At 68.6% G+C, this 16812-nt stretch overlaps 2 protein-coding genes across 3 annotated transcripts; both read right to left on the reverse strand.

The window, feature by feature from the left end:
* Positions 1–299: 299 nt before the first annotated feature.
* On the reverse strand, positions 300–4804 carry ENTPD2 (ectonucleoside triphosphate diphosphohydrolase 2). Its single transcript, XM_084898183.1, has 9 exons — positions 4638–4804; positions 3508–3625; positions 2877–3027; positions 2536–2695; positions 2204–2431; positions 1662–1916; positions 1471–1590; positions 769–903; positions 300–546 (listed from the first exon to the last, which is right to left on the reverse strand). Exons 1-9 carry the CDS (start codon positions 4752–4754, stop codon positions 343–345), a joined length of 1488 nt encoding a protein of 495 aa, XP_084754309.1. The 5' UTR covers positions 4755–4804; the 3' UTR covers positions 300–342.
* Positions 4805–9597: 4793 nt separating this feature from the next.
* On the reverse strand, positions 9598–15142 carry SAPCD2 (suppressor APC domain containing 2). Of its 2 annotated transcripts, none has more exons than XM_084898585.1 (7): positions 15087–15136; positions 14274–14916; positions 12964–13076; positions 12380–12526; positions 12025–12132; positions 11825–11947; positions 9598–11747 (listed from the first exon to the last, which is right to left on the reverse strand). In XM_084898585.1, the coding sequence occupies exons 2-7, from the start codon at positions 14863–14865 to the stop codon at positions 11619–11621; spliced, it is 1212 nt and encodes a 403-aa protein (XP_084754711.1). In that variant the 5' UTR covers positions 14866–14916; positions 15087–15136; the 3' UTR covers positions 9598–11618. The 2 variants fall into 2 exon arrangements, with proteins under 2 accessions (XP_084754711.1, XP_084754712.1); XM_084898586.1 differs by having other exon boundaries at positions 11615–11747; positions 11820–11947; positions 15087–15142.
* Between the last annotated feature and the right edge of the window lie 1670 nt (positions 15143–16812).

Consider the following 16812-nt stretch of genomic DNA (forward strand, 5'->3'; position numbering starts at 1 on the left):
GGGACCCCGTGAGGGGAGGGGAGGGACAGGGGAGGGACAGGGGACAGGGGACCCCGTGGGGGGAGGGGAGGGACAGGGGAAGGACAGGGAACCCCGTGCGGGGAGGAGAGGGACAGGGGAGGGACAGGGGACCCCGTGAGGGGAGGGGAGGGACAGGGGAGGGACAGGGGGCCATGTGGGAGGAGGGGAGGGACAGGGGAGGGACAGGGGGCCCCATGGGGGGAGGAGAGGGACAGGGGAGGGACAGGGGGCCCTGTGGGGGGAGGGGAGGGACAGGGGAGGGACAGGGGGCCCTGTGGGGGGAGGGGAGGGACAGAGGAGGGACAGGTGGCCCAGCAGGGCCTAGAGGGTGCCGGGCGGCTTGGCGGGCCGCGCCCTGCGCAGCAGCAGCACCAGCGCGGCCAGGAGCAGCGCGGCGAAGAGCAGGATCAGGGCGGCCCAGGCGCTCAGGGCCAGGGCCTTGCGCAGCCCCGGCGGGTCGGTGGGGATCATGTTGGTGAGGTTCAGCATGTAGCCCAGCGCCCAGCCCACCGCCGTGTCCCCGGCCTGCGGGGAGCACCGCTCAGTCTCCGGCCCGGCCCCCTCCGCCCCGGCCTTCCCCTGGCCCCGGCCCCTCCCCCCCGGCCCCCCTGTCCCCTCCACCTGCCCCGGCCCCTCCCCCCCGGCCCCCCTGTCCCCTCCACCCGCCCTGGCCCCTCTGCCCCGGGCCCCCCTCCGCCCCCCTCCGCCCGGAACCGCCCGGCCCCCGCCCCGCCCCCCAGCGCCCACCTTCTTCTGGAAGGTCACCCGGCTGAAGGCCTGCTCGTCGAAGCCGTAGCCCCGGCTCAGCAGCTGCTGCACGAACATGGCCGTGGGGCAGTAGTCGGGTAGGCGGGTCCCCGCCCCCGGGGCCCGGGCCTGCAGCTGGACACGGGAGGGGCCATGTTAGCCCCGGCTTCCAGGGTCCGCCCCAGGAGGTGGGGTGGGGGGTGGCCAGGCAACACACCATACACACCATACACCACACACACACACACACACACACACACTACACATACACACATACACACAGGAGCGTGCACGCACGCACACACACACACACACCACATGCTACACACATGAGCCCACACACACATGCACACAGGAGCATGCACGCACACACACACACACACATGCTACACACATGAGCCCACACACACATGCACACAGGAGCACGCACACACACACACCATACACCACACACACACACTACACATGCACACACACAGGAGCATGCACACAAATACACACACATCACACACGCACACATACACCACACACACTACACACATGAGCACACACATACACATGCGCACACACACGGACAATGCAGTAGAAAGACAAAGGCCCAGCTCCAGCTGGTTGGCTCAGTGGATAGCGTGTTGGCCTGTGGGCGTGACCTCCCGGTTCACAGGTCGGTGCTCGACCCCAGGGCCCGCAGGCTGGGCTCACCTCGCTCCACGTCTGGTTGCAGAGGGTGGCCACGGCGGCTTCCAGCTGCTGCAGGGTGGCCACGGGCAGCCCCATGGCGGTCCGCAGGAAGTCCACGGTGTAGAAGAAGGCGGAGAAGGCCTGCGGGGGCGGGGGGTCACCCTGGGCCCGGCCCGCGCACTGCCCGCCCCGCCCGCCCGGCCCTGACTCACCATGAAGTCCCCGGCCAGGGGCGGCTGGAAGACGCCGTTGAAGGAGCAGCGGGAGAAGGGGCAGGGCGCCAGGCTGAAGAGCCCGGAGACCAGGCTGCGGCAGAGGGCGGGGTCGCCGCTGCCCGCCAGGCTGACCCCCGCGCTGGGGTCGAAGGTCGGGGGCCGCAGGGCGGCGGTGCAGGGCGACGCATACACGTCCCGGAGCAGCACGCGGGCGGAGTAGCCCCGGGGCCAGCAGGGGTGGGCGCCGTGCGTCTGGGGGTGGCGAAGGTGGGTCTCACCCCCACGTTAAGCACTGCCCGCCCCAGGGCCCTCGGGGGCCTCCCCAGCCCATGACCCTCCCCCGGGCCCATTGGTGAGGTCACTTCTGTGCTCAGGAGCAACCCATGGCTCCCCATTGCCACCGGGCCGAAAGCAGAGCCTGGCCGGGCCCTCCGAGGCCTGGCCCTGGCCCTGCGCCCCCCCGGGCCCTCCCCCGGCCTCCCCTGGCCCTCCCGCCTCCCCCCTCCCCGGGGCAGGGCCCAGAGTGGGGGCGGGGGCACCTGGAGCACACTGGCCAGCAGCCGCCGGAGGACCTGGTCGCGGCCATAGCAGAGGAAGCTGTGGGTGTAGACGCGGTACTGCTGGCCGTACAGCCGCAGCTGGACCTCGCTGGCCGGGTCCTCGGCGGGGCCGGCCGCCTCGAAGGTGAGCTGCGTGGAGGCGCCGCCCAGGTCCATGGCCCCCAGCGTGCCCCTCCGCGGCCGGAACCAGCGGCCGGCCCAGCCGTGCTGCGGGGTGGGGCCGGGTCAGCGGGGCCAGCGGGCCGGGCGCCCGCTCCCCTGGGGGCTCCCCTCACTCCCCTGGGCAGTGGGGGGTGGGGGCCCCGGCCCACCTTGATGAAGTTCTCCAGCAGGTAGTTGGCCGTCACCCAGCCAAACACACCCTCGTCCTGGCCTGACAGGATGCGGGCGCCGCGGAAGGCAAAGGGGTACTGGGTCAGCGTCCGTGTCACGGCCTCCAGCACGCCGGCCGCGGCCTCCGGGCTGGTCAGACTGGGGTACAGGGAGGCCTCTGAGCAGCCTCCTCCCGGGGCCGGGGGCCTGGGGTCCCTGATGCCGGCCCAGAGCCCCCCCTGCCCGGGGCTGCCTGCCGCCGAGGGCATCGGGGGCCCCCCTGCCCGGGGCTGTGCCCAGGCTGCTGGGCCGGCCGGGAAGGGCGGGCGGGCACACTCACTTGAGCAGGCGCATGCCCGCCGTGGCTCCCAGGTAGAGCGGCGTGCCCGTGTGCCTCTCCGGGGGCACGTCCCGCAGCGCCTGGTCCAGGCACTCCACCAGGCTCTGGCCGGCGCCCGCGGGGTTGTCTGCATAGCTGGAGATGCCCCCACCTGCAGGGGGCGTGAGCGGGCTCCAGCCTGGCATCGGCCTTGAGGGGGGCCGGCAGGGCGGGGCGGGGCCCCCAAACCAGGTGGCAGCTTAGGGACAAAGACGCTCACAGACAATGGGGCACCGGCGTGCCACCCGGCCTCTGAGGCTGCCGCCAGAGCCGCGGGTGTGTGCCCAGGTGCAGGACAAAGCCCTGGGCACTGCCCGCTGGGCCTGGCCTCGGGGCCTGCGGAGGGGGTGCCCGCCAGCTCCTGGAGCTCCTCCTGTCCGTCTGGGGTGTCGAGGCCCCTCTTGGGCTGGGGCTCCATTCTAGGATGGCAGTGCCCACAGGCCCCCCACCGCCCCGGCCGGGACCCGCCTCCCTGTGGGGCTCCACAGCCCCGGCCTGGAGCGCCGGGCGGAGGGACCGGCTGCTCGGCCTGCAGAGACCGCGGCCGGACGGCGAGCAGGCGTCAGGCCGGGCGCCCGCTCGGGGATCTCACCCCGCACGTCGCAGGAGCTGTGCTGGCCCACTATGCCTGTGTCGTTCTCCTTGTCCGCCGGCCACTTGTAGATGAACATGGACGTGTGGGAGGAGCCCGCGTCCAGGACGATGCCATACTGGGGGGGGGTGAGGGGTGAGGGAGGGGCCCGAAGGCCTTCCCTTGCCCCACTCCCACCCCCGCCCGCCCCACCCTGAGTCCAGGCCAAGCACAGCCTCAGCCTCACAGATGGGTGGGGGAGAACGGGCCAGGAGCCTGAGGGGGGGGGCAGGCCTCTCCTGCCGACCACACTCCAGGGGCTGGGCCGGCTCAGAGTCCCAGGACCCACCACCTCCGGGACCCTGTCCTGGGACAGAGCCCCGGCCCGGGAGTGCAGCTGCTGCGGGGAGAAGCATCAGCCGGCTCCACGCCCCCCCCATCCTGGTCTGGAATCAGGCCTCCCCACTTCCCAAGGGTCAGAGGGAAGTGAGCACCAGCCTGCTCCCAGCCGGCAGCGCCACTTCCCTGCACCTGCCCCGAGGGGACAGAGAACGGGCCCCCAGTCCGCCCCCACCAAGGGCTCCGCCGCCCACCCGCCTGGCGGAGGTCTCTGGCTGCCATGGCCATCCTGGGGCACCCCCTGCCCCCAGCACACACACACACACCAAGCATCCCCGCCCCAGGTCCAAAAAGGGATCAAGGGAATCTGCTGGACTCCCGGAGGCTGGGCCTGGGACCCAGCAGGTCTGACCCCCACACCCCTCACCCCTCCACCTCCCACCCGGCCCCGGGCCCCTCAGGAGCCGCTGCCTCGCTGCCAGGACCTCGGGGAGGGGGCCTGGCCCCGGGTCTGGGCTGAGCCCTGAACTGCGGTGCCCGTGGGTGCCCGGGTCCCACGGGGCCGGGGCCTGAGGCGCAGCGGCAGAGGGAGCAGCTGCACCAGCGCCCTGCGGCTCCGGGGCTCGGCGGGCGGGCACTTCCCAAACTTGGGCCTCGGGCACCGTCTCCCCCGAAGCGCCGCGGGCACCGGGGACCCCGTCCGGCCCGGAGCGCGGCGGGGAGGGCTGGGCAGCCCCGGGCCCGCGCCCCCCGCTCCGCGCCCCGCGCCCCGCGCCCCGCGCCCCGCGCCCCGCGCCCCGCGCCCCGCGCACCTTGAGGGCGGGCGGCTCCCGGACGTCGCGGGCGGGGACGCTCAGCAGCAGGAGGCCGGCCAGGCCCGCGGCGGCCAGCAGCGCCGGCGGCAGCAGCGCCAGCAGCTTCCCGGCCATGGCGGGCGGACCGGGCGCGGCGGCGGCGCGGGGAGCCGGTGGCCCGGCCGGGACCGCGGGGTAGGCGCGGGGGGCGGAGCGGACCCGCCCGAGCCCGCTGGCCACGCCCACCTGATGAAACCCCGCCCATTGGAGAAGCACCGCCTATTGTACGGAGGCCACGCCCATGATGAAGCCCCGCCCGTAGGCGGACGCCCCGCCCCCTCCCGGCGACTGCGGCCGCGCAGGTGAGCGGGCTGCGGTGAGTCACTGCCTCCCGCGCCCTGGTCGGTCGCAGCCCCCGCACCGGCCCGGAGGCTGTGCCTACCCTCCGTCCCACCCATTCCCCGCCCCCCGAAGGCTCAGCCCCGCCCGAGGCCCGGGTGCCACCCCTGGCCTGCCCGGGTCCGCTGTGGACACGGGGGTTCCCCTGGGCCAGGACCTAGAGAACCCATCCCTCTGGGGGTGATCGTGGTGCGGCTGGGCAGGAGGCCTGGCATAGGGGTGGGCTGTGCTGGCTGGCCCCTCCGGCAGGAAAGAGAGAGACCGGGCCCGGCCGCGGGCACCGGGCTGACCCTGCCCAGGCCGCAGGCACCGGGCTGACCGGACCCCGGCTGTGAGCACGGAGGGCAGGGACGCCGAGCTGGCCCCGCTGGGCTGCCCTCGGGGTGCGGGCGCTCACAGCTGAGCAGCGTGGAGCCTGACCTGGGTCCCAGGGGTCCCAGGACCAAGGGGAGGGCAGAGGCCGAGAAGCCTCCGGGGTGGCCAGTGCAGCCCCAGAACCAGCTCCCTCTCTCCACCCCAGAATGCCCGCCTCTGTGCTTCCCCCCCCCCCACACACACACACACATCCCTCTCCCTGGCCAGAGGCCACCCCACTGCACGCACTGGGAGGACTGGGAGTTCCAGCCCGGAAGACAACAGCGAACAGGCAGGAAGCCCTGGGGCAAGATCACCCAGCGGGAGTGCGGGCCAGGGGGCGGGGGCGGGAGGGCAGCGTTTGATGGGGTGGAGGGGCAGCCCCTGGCCCGGGGCCGGGGTCGGAAAGGCGGGGACAGCGGGGCTGGATCCCGGCCCGGACGGAGGGTCCGGAGTCACGGCTCAGCAAAGGAGCCTTTCTTCCCGCTCAGACCCTGGCGGGAAGGGAGGGGACCCGGCCTGGCTGCCTCCTCCCAGCCGGCCTGGCGGAGCCCCAGCGGAGCCTCCGGGTGGGGCCGGGTTTCCCGCCAGCACCCTCCCCCCGAAATCCCCTCCTGGGTCCTTTCTTCCCCAGAAAGCCCAGCGGAGGGAGAGGCTGGCACAGGAGGCGGGCAGGCGGCCCAGAGGAGCCGGGCCATAAAAGGGCATGAGCGGCGGCGCTGCAGACTGCCCCCCTTGGCTGGCCCCAGAACCCCCGCCTCGCCCACGAGGCCGAGGGGGCTCCTGCAGTCAGCTGTCCTCGGGTGGGGCCCCAGCAGGCAGGAGGAGCTGGGACCTGCCCTGGAGGGGCCCCGCGGGCGGCCCGGGGCCCAGAGGAGCCTGGGAGGGAGGCGGGAGCCGCCTGGGAAGGCCCCTCCTTGGCGAGGAGCTGGGTCTGTCAGGCGGTGGGAGGTGGGGGTTCGAGTGGGAGGCAGCCCTGGCAGGAGCCCGCGGGCGGGGCCGCCTTGGGGAGCCTCGGTGGGGTGGGGTCCAGATGTTGGGGCAGGAATTCAGGAAGGAAGGGCTGTAGAGCGGTGTGGAGGGTCCTCCTTGGGGAGGGGGGGGGTCCCAGAGCCCCCTCCACAGGAACCAGACCTCCCGGGGCAGGGACTTCACTGGTCTTGGCTGCCTCTGCCTCAGTTTCCCCGTCAGAAACCACGTGTCCAGCGGCTGAGCCACCTTCACGGGGAAGGCTCATGTGCTCATGTGCTCACTCGACAGACGCTTGCTGAGCTTGCCTGTCGGCCTGGGTGCCGCAGGCACAGGTGGGCACAGGGGAGCCGGTGCTGTGGGCGCCCAGGAGCCCTTCCCACCTGTCCTGGGAGAGCAGACTTTCCTTTCTTTCCCTTACAATTTTTTTTCTTTTAATTGATCACAAAGAGGGAGAGGGAGGGAGAGACAGAAACATCAGTGATGAGAGAGAATCATGGATCAGCTGCCTCCTGCACACCCCCCACTGGGGATGGAGCCCACAACCAGGCAAGTGCCCTGACCGGGAATCGAACCCTGACCTCCTGGTTCATAGGTCAAGACTCAACCACTGAGCTCATGGTTTTCTTAATAACATTATCTTTTCTTTAGATTACTTTCTTGTGAGAACGTAGTATACCAGAGGCCCATGGTGCGAAGATCCAGGCAATAGCCTTCCTTCCCTGACGGCCGACACCGGTTTCCCCCGGAACCCGGGACCCCGGCCGGAGCTCCAGCTGCAGCAGGGAAGCCAAGCCTCTTCAGTCTTTGCTCCCCACCTGTGTATGCAAATCAACCCACCATCTTTGTTGGGTTAATTTGCATGCTCGCTCCTGATTGGCTGGTGGGCGTTGCAGAAGTACAGTCAATTTGCATCTTTCTCTTTTATTAGTGTGGATAATAAGACATACAAAATACATGTGAATTGACTGTTAGCAGGGAGGCTCAGGTCAGAGCAGGGTCTTGGTAGTCAAGTGTTGGTTGAGTCAGAGTTAGACACGGATTTTTTTTTTTTACTGCTCTGGGGGTGCAGCGTCCCAACCCCACATTGGTCAGGGTCACCTGTGCCCTGGACACGAGTCCTCTGGCCGGGAACTCGTAGAGGCTCTATCCCTGCTCCCCGGGGTCTCCTGGGAATGGTCCCGAGGTCTGAAGACGCATCGGAAGGTGGGTTATGGCTGACTGCAGGCCTTGGGGTCCTGCAGGACGGGCAGAAATTATTCCAGTTCCTGCCTTCCGTCTAGAGAACTGGTTGTCCCAGCCGCTGTCCCCGTGCCAAGTGTCACGTGCCAGGTGTCTGCCCTGAGGTCCCAGCCGGTGTCTCTCGCCCCCGTCCAGGACACTCCTCCCAGGAAAGTCCTCCCTCCGCCTCCTTCCCGGAGCCCCCAGCTCTGCCGTGACCATTTGGAGCAACTTGCCCAAATGCCTTGAAAAATGGTTAAGGGTTCAGCTGTGATGACATTAAATCTACACGCCAATTGGGGAACACCAACATCATTCATTCATTCATTTAAAAAATCTTATTGATTTCCGAGTGGAAGGGAGAGGGAGAGATACAAACATCCATGAGGAGAGAGAATCATTGATCGGCTGCCTCCTGCGCGCCCCACACTGGGGATCGAGCCTACAACTCGGGCCTGTGCCTGTTGGGAGCCATCAGAGTTGAGACAAGCAACTCCATCTTAAGAAAATACAACTCCATCTTAGAATTAAGTTCCTTCTAGCAGAAGTTATGCGGTGCCCTGCGGGTTTGGCCAGAAGCTAAAGGTTAACCTGCCCGAGGATCTCTGCAGCTCCCCTTCCTGATCCTCCCCCATAGCTAGCCCGGCCTTGGAATGTTACACCGCCCTATATGTCACTCAGTGCCTAAACCAATTATACACGGTCAAAGACCCCGCTGCGTAGGCAACCCTGCCCCCCTTTGTTCCTGCTGTATATATACTGCTGTTCCAAAAATAGTTTGAGGCTTGATCAGAACTTGGTCTTGCCTCCATTTCTCCGTGCCCCTGTCCCTTCTTTTCATCCTCCACAGGTCCTCCCTCTCCCCGCGTTGCTGTGCCCCGAGGGTCGGGGCATGTGCCCTTGACCAGAATCAAAACAGGGATTCTACAGTCCGCAGGCCGGCGTTCTATCCACTGAGCCCACTGAGCCCACCGGGGTAGGGCCATCCTTGCATTTTTTAATCCTCACTGAGGACATGTTCTTATCAATTTCGAGAAACATGAAAAGATCATTGATTGGTTTCCTCCGGACTGGGGATTGAACTTGCAACCTAGGCACATGCCTCGAAGGGGAATGGAACCCACACCTTCAACGGAGCCACCTGGCCAGGGCAAACCGTGAACATCTTGTCAACGTCGAGTCTTTTATCCAAATCTATTGACATGGGTTTTCTTGTAGGTCTTTCAAAAAAGTTTTTTTTTCTCCCAAATGTCTCACACATTTCTTAGATGTAGTACTTGGAACATAGAATTTGAGTTTTAAATTACATTTTCTAAGTTGTGTTGTTGTTGTTTTTGCTGGTTTATAATGATTATATTTTTAAAATTCATTTTGTAATCAGACTCTTATTGAACTCGTGATGATTCTAAGACTTTATCAGTGAAAGTGAGGACATTCCTAGTTCCTTCCTGATCAGGGGAGGGTGCCTTCAACATTCCACCACTGGCCCGGTTTCGCTGAGGGCTCTTGGGTAATTGCCTCATTCCCAAAAGCTTCTTACAAACATGAATTGCCTACAGCTGCATGTTTTTTTCTGCATTCCTCGCAGTCGTGTTTTCTCCTTTAATTTGTTCATTCTGCGAATGACAACACATTTTAAAACGTTTAACTAATCTTGCCTTGGGGCTGGCCCGAGTTGGACAGACTCGCTTTCTTTGTTGCTGGGATGGGGTGAGACTGTGTTTTTCCATTCTCGCAGAAATCCCAGTTGGGGTTTGAACTCCACCTTACAGATTTGAGCTCGCAGATTTCCCTCTGAAAAACCTGCATAGCGCCTGGCCGGCATGGCTCAGGGGCTGAGGGCGGGCCCAGGAAGCAAGAGGTCACGGATTCAATTCCTGGTCAGGGCGCCTGCTGGGGTAGCAGACTCGACCCCATGGTGGGGCGTGCAGGCGGCCGCTGACGGATAAATCCCTCTCTCATCAATGTTTTTTTCTCTCTCCCTCTAAATGATCAAGAAAAACCTATTTTGAAAAAAGAAACCATAGACGGCTCCTTGGTCACATGTTCACAGGCCTTTATTTCCTCACACATATACAAGTTACCTTAGATTCAGGCAATCCCAGTATCTGGGGTTCTAGTCTGTTGCTTCTGTGGCTCCGATGGCGGAGTCTTTCCTTTGCAGAGTTTGGGAAAACTTGTTTCTAGCCTGAGGGTGCTGATTTCCCTTGGAACTTGCACTATTTTGGACTCAAGGGTCCCAGGTTCGATTCCGGTCAAGGGCATGAACCTTGGTTGCGGGCACATCCCCAGTAAGGTGCGTGCAGGAAGCAGCTGATCGGTGTTTCTCGTCAAAGTTTCTATAGAGGCTTCATGGGGCAGTTTGCCCTGCCCGGCCCCCCCCATTCTGGTGGCCCCTGTGGGGAAGCCAGGGCCCCCTCAGCACAGAGCTCCCCACTGGATTGCCCCGCCCTGAACTCCACCGTGGAAGCCGGAGGGACCTCTCCAGATGTCTGCCTCTGCCAGTGGCCGGGCCCTGCCAACCTGGGACCCCGAGATCCTGCCCTTGAGGCTGCAGGGCCACACAGGCAACTGATGCCGCCAGCACGGAACGCGGGGCCCAGGGATTCCAGGGAGCCGCCTCCCCTCTCCTCTCAGCCAGGTTACCCCGCTCCCTGAGGGCCAGCTTCACGGGGGAGGTCGCCTGGTGACAGCCCCCTGGGGCAGACCCAGGTCCCCGGCTGTTTGACATTCCGGAGGGCCGGGGAGGGGAGGAGCAGCCAGGGGAGGCGGGGCCAAGCCCAGAGGTGGGAGGCAGGCAGCACAGAACCAGAGGGTTGGGCGTGGGCTCCAGGCTGCAGCCCTGGGGCCTGGGTGTGCAGGTGCCGGGGTCACGGGAGGACTCGGGGCAGGGGACCGTGGGCTTCCGTTCTGGAAGCGTCACAGGCTGCATTTGGGGAGCAGAGGGACCCCCAGGGAGGGCGGGCTCAGGCCTGGGCTCGGTTGGGGGACTGGCCATGGGATGAGAGGGAGGAAGGGAGGGGCAGATCCAAGAACCACGGGAGAGGAAGATTTGGGGAGCCCCGTGGGCAGGCCCTCTTGGCTGGCACGGGTGCCCTGTCTGCCTGGGTGCCCGCTGGAGCCTGTCCCGCCCTCCAGACCAGCTCCCCGCCCCCCTGGGAGGACCGTCCCAGCCTGTCTGAGTCCTGAGCTCCCCTTTCTGAGCAACATTAGGTCTTCCAGCCCAGACCTGGGCCACGCTGAGTGGGAAGGAGGCCACAGCTGGGATTCCAAGGCCCTCCCCTCCCACACCGGAGCCGCTGGCGACCACAGCTCGCCCTGGCCAGGGTGTCTGGGGACCCCAAGGCCCTGAGCCAGGTCAGATAGCTCTGTGGGCTTGTCTGGGTTGAGTCTTGGCCAGAAGGGATGACGGCTGAGCCATGTTGATTTGGGGCCCGAAGTCTGTGTGGAGGGATAAGCAGGCCCCACCCCAGGCACCTTCATCCATCCCAGGGTCCCTGGAACCAGGTACAGGCAGACCCCATGCCCCATCAGCACCATCCCCACTCCCTCCATCTGTTCCTGCTGAGGGGCTGGCCCCCTAGTCTGGGTGTCCTGGGTTGAGAGAGGTCACCTGCTTGGCCCTCAGGTGCCCCAGCCCACACCCCGAGGTCCCCTACTCCCAGCTCCCACGTGAGACCTCAGGAGGGGGGGCTTCAGGATTCATGACCAGCATGCAGGTGGTGCCCTCTGCTGGCTGCTGTCAGAAATGCAGCCCCACGTGATGAAGACCTTTTACTGGAGATGCCAGAGGGCGGGGCGACAGGCCAGCTGTAAACACGAGGCAGGCTGGACACCGGGAGGAGGGTCCGTCAGTCGGGCGGCGAGAGGGTCCATCAGCCAGGCTGAGCCCCCACATGGAGCCCTGGCCCAGGTCAGCCCCCGTCCCAGGCCAAGATGGACGGGCGTCCTAGAGCAGCTCCCTGCCGGCTCCACCTGAGGCTGGGGGCCCAGACTGGGAGGCAGGAGAGCCTGCGAGGCCGGGACCGAGGGGCTCTGCCGGGCCAGTGTCCGGCCTCAGATGAAGGTGGAGTCCAGGGGCCCGGCGTCCTGCTGGCTGAGGGCTCGCGCCTCGAACAGCTGCTTGATGAGCGCCGACTTCTCCTGCTCCAGCTGCGTGATGCGCTCGCTCTTGTCCGTCACCTCCTGGCGGGCGGGCGGGGGGCGGTCAGGGCCCGCCAGGCGGCCGGCCACCCCGGCCCCCCACCCCGCACGCACCTCACCTGCGTGAGCAGCCGGTTCTGCTCTTTCAGCATCAGGATGGTGTGCTGCTGCCAGCCGGGCGCCGGGGGGGAGGCGGGGGCCGGGGCAGGGCCCGGGGGCCCCGAGGAGGCCGAGGGCACAGCCTACAGGAGGGCACCGTGAGGCAGGCGGGCACCCCGGCTCAGCCTCCCGGACGGGGCGTGGGGGTCCGGGGACTCACCGTGCCAGCACAGGCCGCGGCCAGCAGCTCCCCCAGGCAGCGGGCCACCTCCTGCACCTTGGGCAGCAGATGCCCCAGTGGGCGGGGGCTCCCCTCAGCCCCGAACTCCTGAAAGCAAGCGGCGGAGGGGTGGTCAGAGAGCCGGCCAGCCGGGACCGGCCGCCGTGCCCTGAGGGGGCCCCCCATGGCCCTCCTAACCCCACAAGTTCCTGCTCAGAGCCGAGTCCAAGGAGCTGCTGGCCGGGGCGCGGTGCTGTGGGGGATCCCGGCACCGGCGGAGGGACAGCCCCGGGGTGCGGAGCGTGCGTGGTGGCACTGTGGGGGGGTCGCCCGCCCGGGCCCGGCGGTCACTCACGGCGCTGGCCCGGCGCTGGCCCAGGCGGCGCTGGCGCTCCTGCACGCGCTGCAGCTGCTGCTGGTACCAGTCGCGGCCGCGGGCCATCATCTGAAGGCCCTGCAGCAGCACCTCCTTCTCCTGCTCCAGCTCCGCCATCTGCTTCAGCTGCCGGCGGGGCACACGCGTGCCGTCAGCGCACACGCGTGGTGCGGGCCCGCGTGGGCTCACCCGGGACGCCCAGCACCCGAACCCTCCCCCGGGGTCCAGCCTTCCACACGGGCCTCCCGGGAGCCCCGAGGCCCTCCTGAGGGGAGCGGTGAGCCTGGGGCCCGGGCTGGGGCAGGGGCGGTTCTGGACAGGGGCCAAGCCAATGGCCACGGGCAGCCAGGCCCCGTGTCCCTGCAGGACTTCCTGCCTGACCCTGGGCCCCTCCAGTCCTCGGGGGTTCCAGCGCGGGGAGCGGGGAGGTATTGAGAACTGAGCCCATTCCTGTCACAGCCCAGCCCTGGGACCCAGGCCCGGCCGCCCGCCAGGCAGGGCGATGGTCCAGGAGACCCATCCCAGGCAGGACGGGGGGCCCATCTCACCAGCTCCCAGCTCACCAGCTCACAGTCCACTCCGTTGGTGATGGTGTGCCTCCGACGCTCGCCCCGGGCTCGGGGGGCCCGCCGGGGGGCCCCCACGCCCAGCTCCCAGGCCCTGCAGGTCCCTGCACCTGCCGCAGAGCGAGGGCCTGGCTGGACAGCTCCACCACAGCCTGGCTCCGGGCCCTCCCGACCTCGACCTCGCTCCCCCCAGCAATGCAGAGCCGGTCCAGGCCTGCTGGCCTCCGGGGTCATCGCCTCTGGGGTCATCGGCAATTCGGAGCCTCTCTGGGCCCCTCCCCGTATCGGTACAGCCCACCCTCACCTCTGTACCGGGCTGGGCTCTGGTTCCCACTGACTACCACCAGCTCCCCTCACACAGGCCTGGGGCCTGTAGATGCATGTCCGCACGTGACACACATGTGTACACACAAGTGCAGGGCCTGGACGCTAAGGGCCGGGGCTTGCCCAGCCTGTCCCTGCACCTCCAGTGCCCACCTCGGGGCCGAAAGGCTGCGTGTGGGGGGGGGGGGGGTCTGGGCTCCTCCAGCCCCTCCGTGTAGCCGGCCTTTAAGGGTGAGCTAACGGGGGAACACGCAGGCCGCAGGCGGCGGGGACCTAGCTTCCAGGCGGGGACCCCGTGGCTTAGTCCTGCTCTGTGCAGTCCAGGTGCACCCACCACCTGACAAGAGCGTCTGCACCCCGAGTCCACCCGCAGCTGGGAGCCCAGGCTCCCTGAGAGCATCGTCCTGGGGGCCAGTTGGCTTCCATGGTGGGGTGAGGGGGGACGGGGAGCCTGTGCAGGACCTCCCGGGAGGGGCGGGGGTGCGGTGTGGAGGGCCCCTCTCTGAGCTCCCTAGCACGGCCCACCTCACCAGCTCATCTGTAGAGGCCGTGGGCGCGGGCGCGTGATGCAAGGAGTGTGCCCGGCAGGGGTGTGCCTGGCAGGGGTGTGCCCGGCAGGGATGTGCCTGGCAGGGCGGCCAGGGGCTGGCACAGGTGTGTGGGCCGGCAGCCAGCCCGGCTCATGCTCCAGGCGGGCCCAGTTCTCCTCCCAACCTGCAGAGCTGTGGCGGGAAGGTGCGGGGGGAAGGCACACACCCCAGAACACCTGGGCCCAGGAACACTATCCAGGTCCCCACCTCACAGCTCCCTGGCCGTCCCGCTGGGAAGCCCGTGGGCAGAGATGGGCGAGACCAGCGAGGCTGGCGAGCAGCGGATGGCACTGCCCGGGGGCAGCCCCACATCAGCCATCCGCCCCTGCCCGAGGCGGGGAGCCTGCTGCCACCCCAGAGGCTCCTCCCCAGGCCCGGGCCGCCCGCACTCACCCGCGTCCGCGCTCGGGCTCCGCTCCAGCGCCGCACCCTGCGGCCGCTCGGGCTCCGGGCCGCCGGGCGCCGCCTCCGCCGGGGCGCACAGCCTCTCCGGGCTCCGGGCCGCGCCGCCGGGGCCGGCCGCCGGGGGGCGCGCGCCCAGAGGCAGGGGCTTGCGCTCCAGGAGGGTCCGCGGCTCCTCGGCGGCCGGGAACGCCAGGCGCTGCGGGGGCTGCGGGGGCCCGGGCGGCGCGGGGCCGCCTCCCCGGGCCGGGGCGCGCGCCGGGCCCCGCGGGCCGCCGTCGGCGCCGCCCAGCGAGGCGCGCAGGCCGGCCACGAAGCGCTCGAAGGTGAGGTAGCCGCTGGCCGGGGCCGCCCGCCGCAGGCCCTCCAGCACGCCGCGGGGCAGCTCGCGCGCGTCGGCGCCGCGCCAGCGGGACTCGATCTCGCGCAGGTGCACGTAGCCGCGCCGCCGGTCGTCCAGGATGTCGAAGAGCGTGCGCAGGCTCTGCAGGAAGGCGCGCGGCAGCCCCTCGGTGCCCGGCTCCGGCGCGGCGGGCGCGGCGGGCGGCGCGCGGCCCGGCTCGGCCATCGCGGCTCCGGCCATGGAGGGGCCGCCGCCTGGTCCCCCCGGCCGCCCCCGGCTGGTCCCCCCGGCCTCCCCGGGCTGGTCCCCCCTGGCCGCCCCCGGCTGGTGCCCCCCGGCTGGTCCCCCCCCCCAGCCGCCCCGGGCTGGTCCCCCCGGCCGCTCCGGGCTGGTCCCCCCGGCTGGTCCCCCCGGCCGCCCCCGGCTAGTCCCCCCGGCCGCTCCCGGCTGGTCCCCCCGGCTGGTCCCCCCGGCTGGTCCCCCCCGGCTGGTCGCCCCGGCCGCCCCCGGCTGGTCCCCCCGGCTGGTCCCCCCCGGCTGGTTCCCCCCTGCCTCCCCCGGCTGGTCGCCCCGGCCGCCCCCCGCTGGTCCCCCGCGCGCGGCCAGACGGCGGCGGGGCCCGGGGGCGCACGCAGCACGTCCCGACAATAGCGGCTACTTTTTGAATGGGCCTCCGCGTGACGTCAGTGCTCATTAGCATGCGCGGCGGCCATTGGCCGAGGCCGGCCCATCTCCTCCCCGATTGGCTGCGAGGCCGCCGGCCCGGTTTGATTTTCCCGGAGAAGGGCCCCGGCCCCGGCCGCTCCACCGCGGAACCGGGAGGGGGCCGAGCGGCGGGGCCGAGCGGCGGGGGCCGAGCGGCGGGGCCGAGCGGCGGGGCCGAGCGGCGGGGCCGAGCGGCGGGGCCGGCCCCCGTGCCCCTCCCTCCGGGCCTCCCGGGCTCCGTCCTCTCCATCGGCCGCTCGCCTGCCACTCCGGGGCGGGGCCGGCCCTCCCCGCACAGCCTGTCCCCAGGCGGCCTGGGGGGAGAAGGGCGGGGCGCTCCCTCTGGGGCCCGCCTTCCCCCTTCCGCTCCCCGTGCGCCCTGCGCCGGGGTCCGGGCACAGACTCCGGGACTCCGGGGCCTCCTCCTCCCGCGCCGGGCGGGCCCCCAGGGGGTTGTGGGTCCAGCCAGCTGGGCGCTTCCCCTCACAGAGGCCTCTCTGTCCCTCCGGCCGCGGGCCCCTCCCCCGGCCCCCGGGGACCGGCTGGCCTTTCCTGCCTGAGGCAGGACAAAGCCCCTTTTTCCTGTGTCCCCAGATCCCATCTGTGCCCAGCGCTCCCCGGCCCCGAGGTCCCCTGCCGCAGCCTCGCCTCTGGCCGGACGCCCCTGCCAGCGGCTCTCATGGCCTCCCAGGCCTGGCCAGGCCGCCCTGCGTCCCTGGGGTCCCTGCTTCCTTCCCAGGCAGATCCAGTCACTGGTCAGTCCGGTGGGCACGCTGGGTCTGAGCCTGCCGTCCAGCCCCGGGTGCCCATCTCTGGACTAAACCCTAGGACCTTCGCCCTGGCCGGCCGGGGTGCCCAGTGGATAGAGTGTCAGCCTGCAGACTAAAGAGTCCCGGGTTCGGTTCTGGTCAAGGGCATGTATTTCACATCGATGTTTTCTGTGTGTGTCCTCTCCCCTCCACTCTCTCTGGAAATCGATGGGGAAAATCCTCGGGTGAGGATTCAATACAAATAAATAAAATAAATGGAGGACCCTCCTGGAGCCAGAGAGCTGCCCCTGGGCCTGTCTGCCTGGAGCCCTGCCTGCCTTCACCCTCGCCTGTCCTCCAGGCCCTGCCCGGTCCCCGTGCCCCTGCCTCAGTTTCCCCAGACATCCCCCGTCCCCAGCACTGGCCACCGGGCAGTCTCATGTGTCACCAGCTGCTTTCCAGGCAGACTGCCCGCCTTCAGGGGTAAATCAGTGAAGAGTTGCCCTCAATCCCTCCCCCAGACAGACCCTGGCTCAGGACTCCCCTTGGTCCCTCGGCCTCCCTCAAGTCCGTCTTGGGTGGCCCACTCCCTGGGCCTCTGCTCCTTGGGCCCCAAAGTACTGGTGCCTGTGTCTCGGGTTATAGGGGCTATTGCCGGGCCAGGGAGTATCCTGGGCCCACGTCTCCCCTGGGGTACCCCTCCAGGGCCAGGGCTCCTCTGTGGTAAGGAATT

The sequence above is a fragment of the Pipistrellus hanaki genome, assembly GCF_964339955.1.
Source record: "Pipistrellus hanaki genome assembly, chromosome: 11".
Classification (NCBI taxonomy): domain Eukaryota; kingdom Metazoa; phylum Chordata; class Mammalia; order Chiroptera; family Vespertilionidae; genus Pipistrellus; species Pipistrellus hanaki.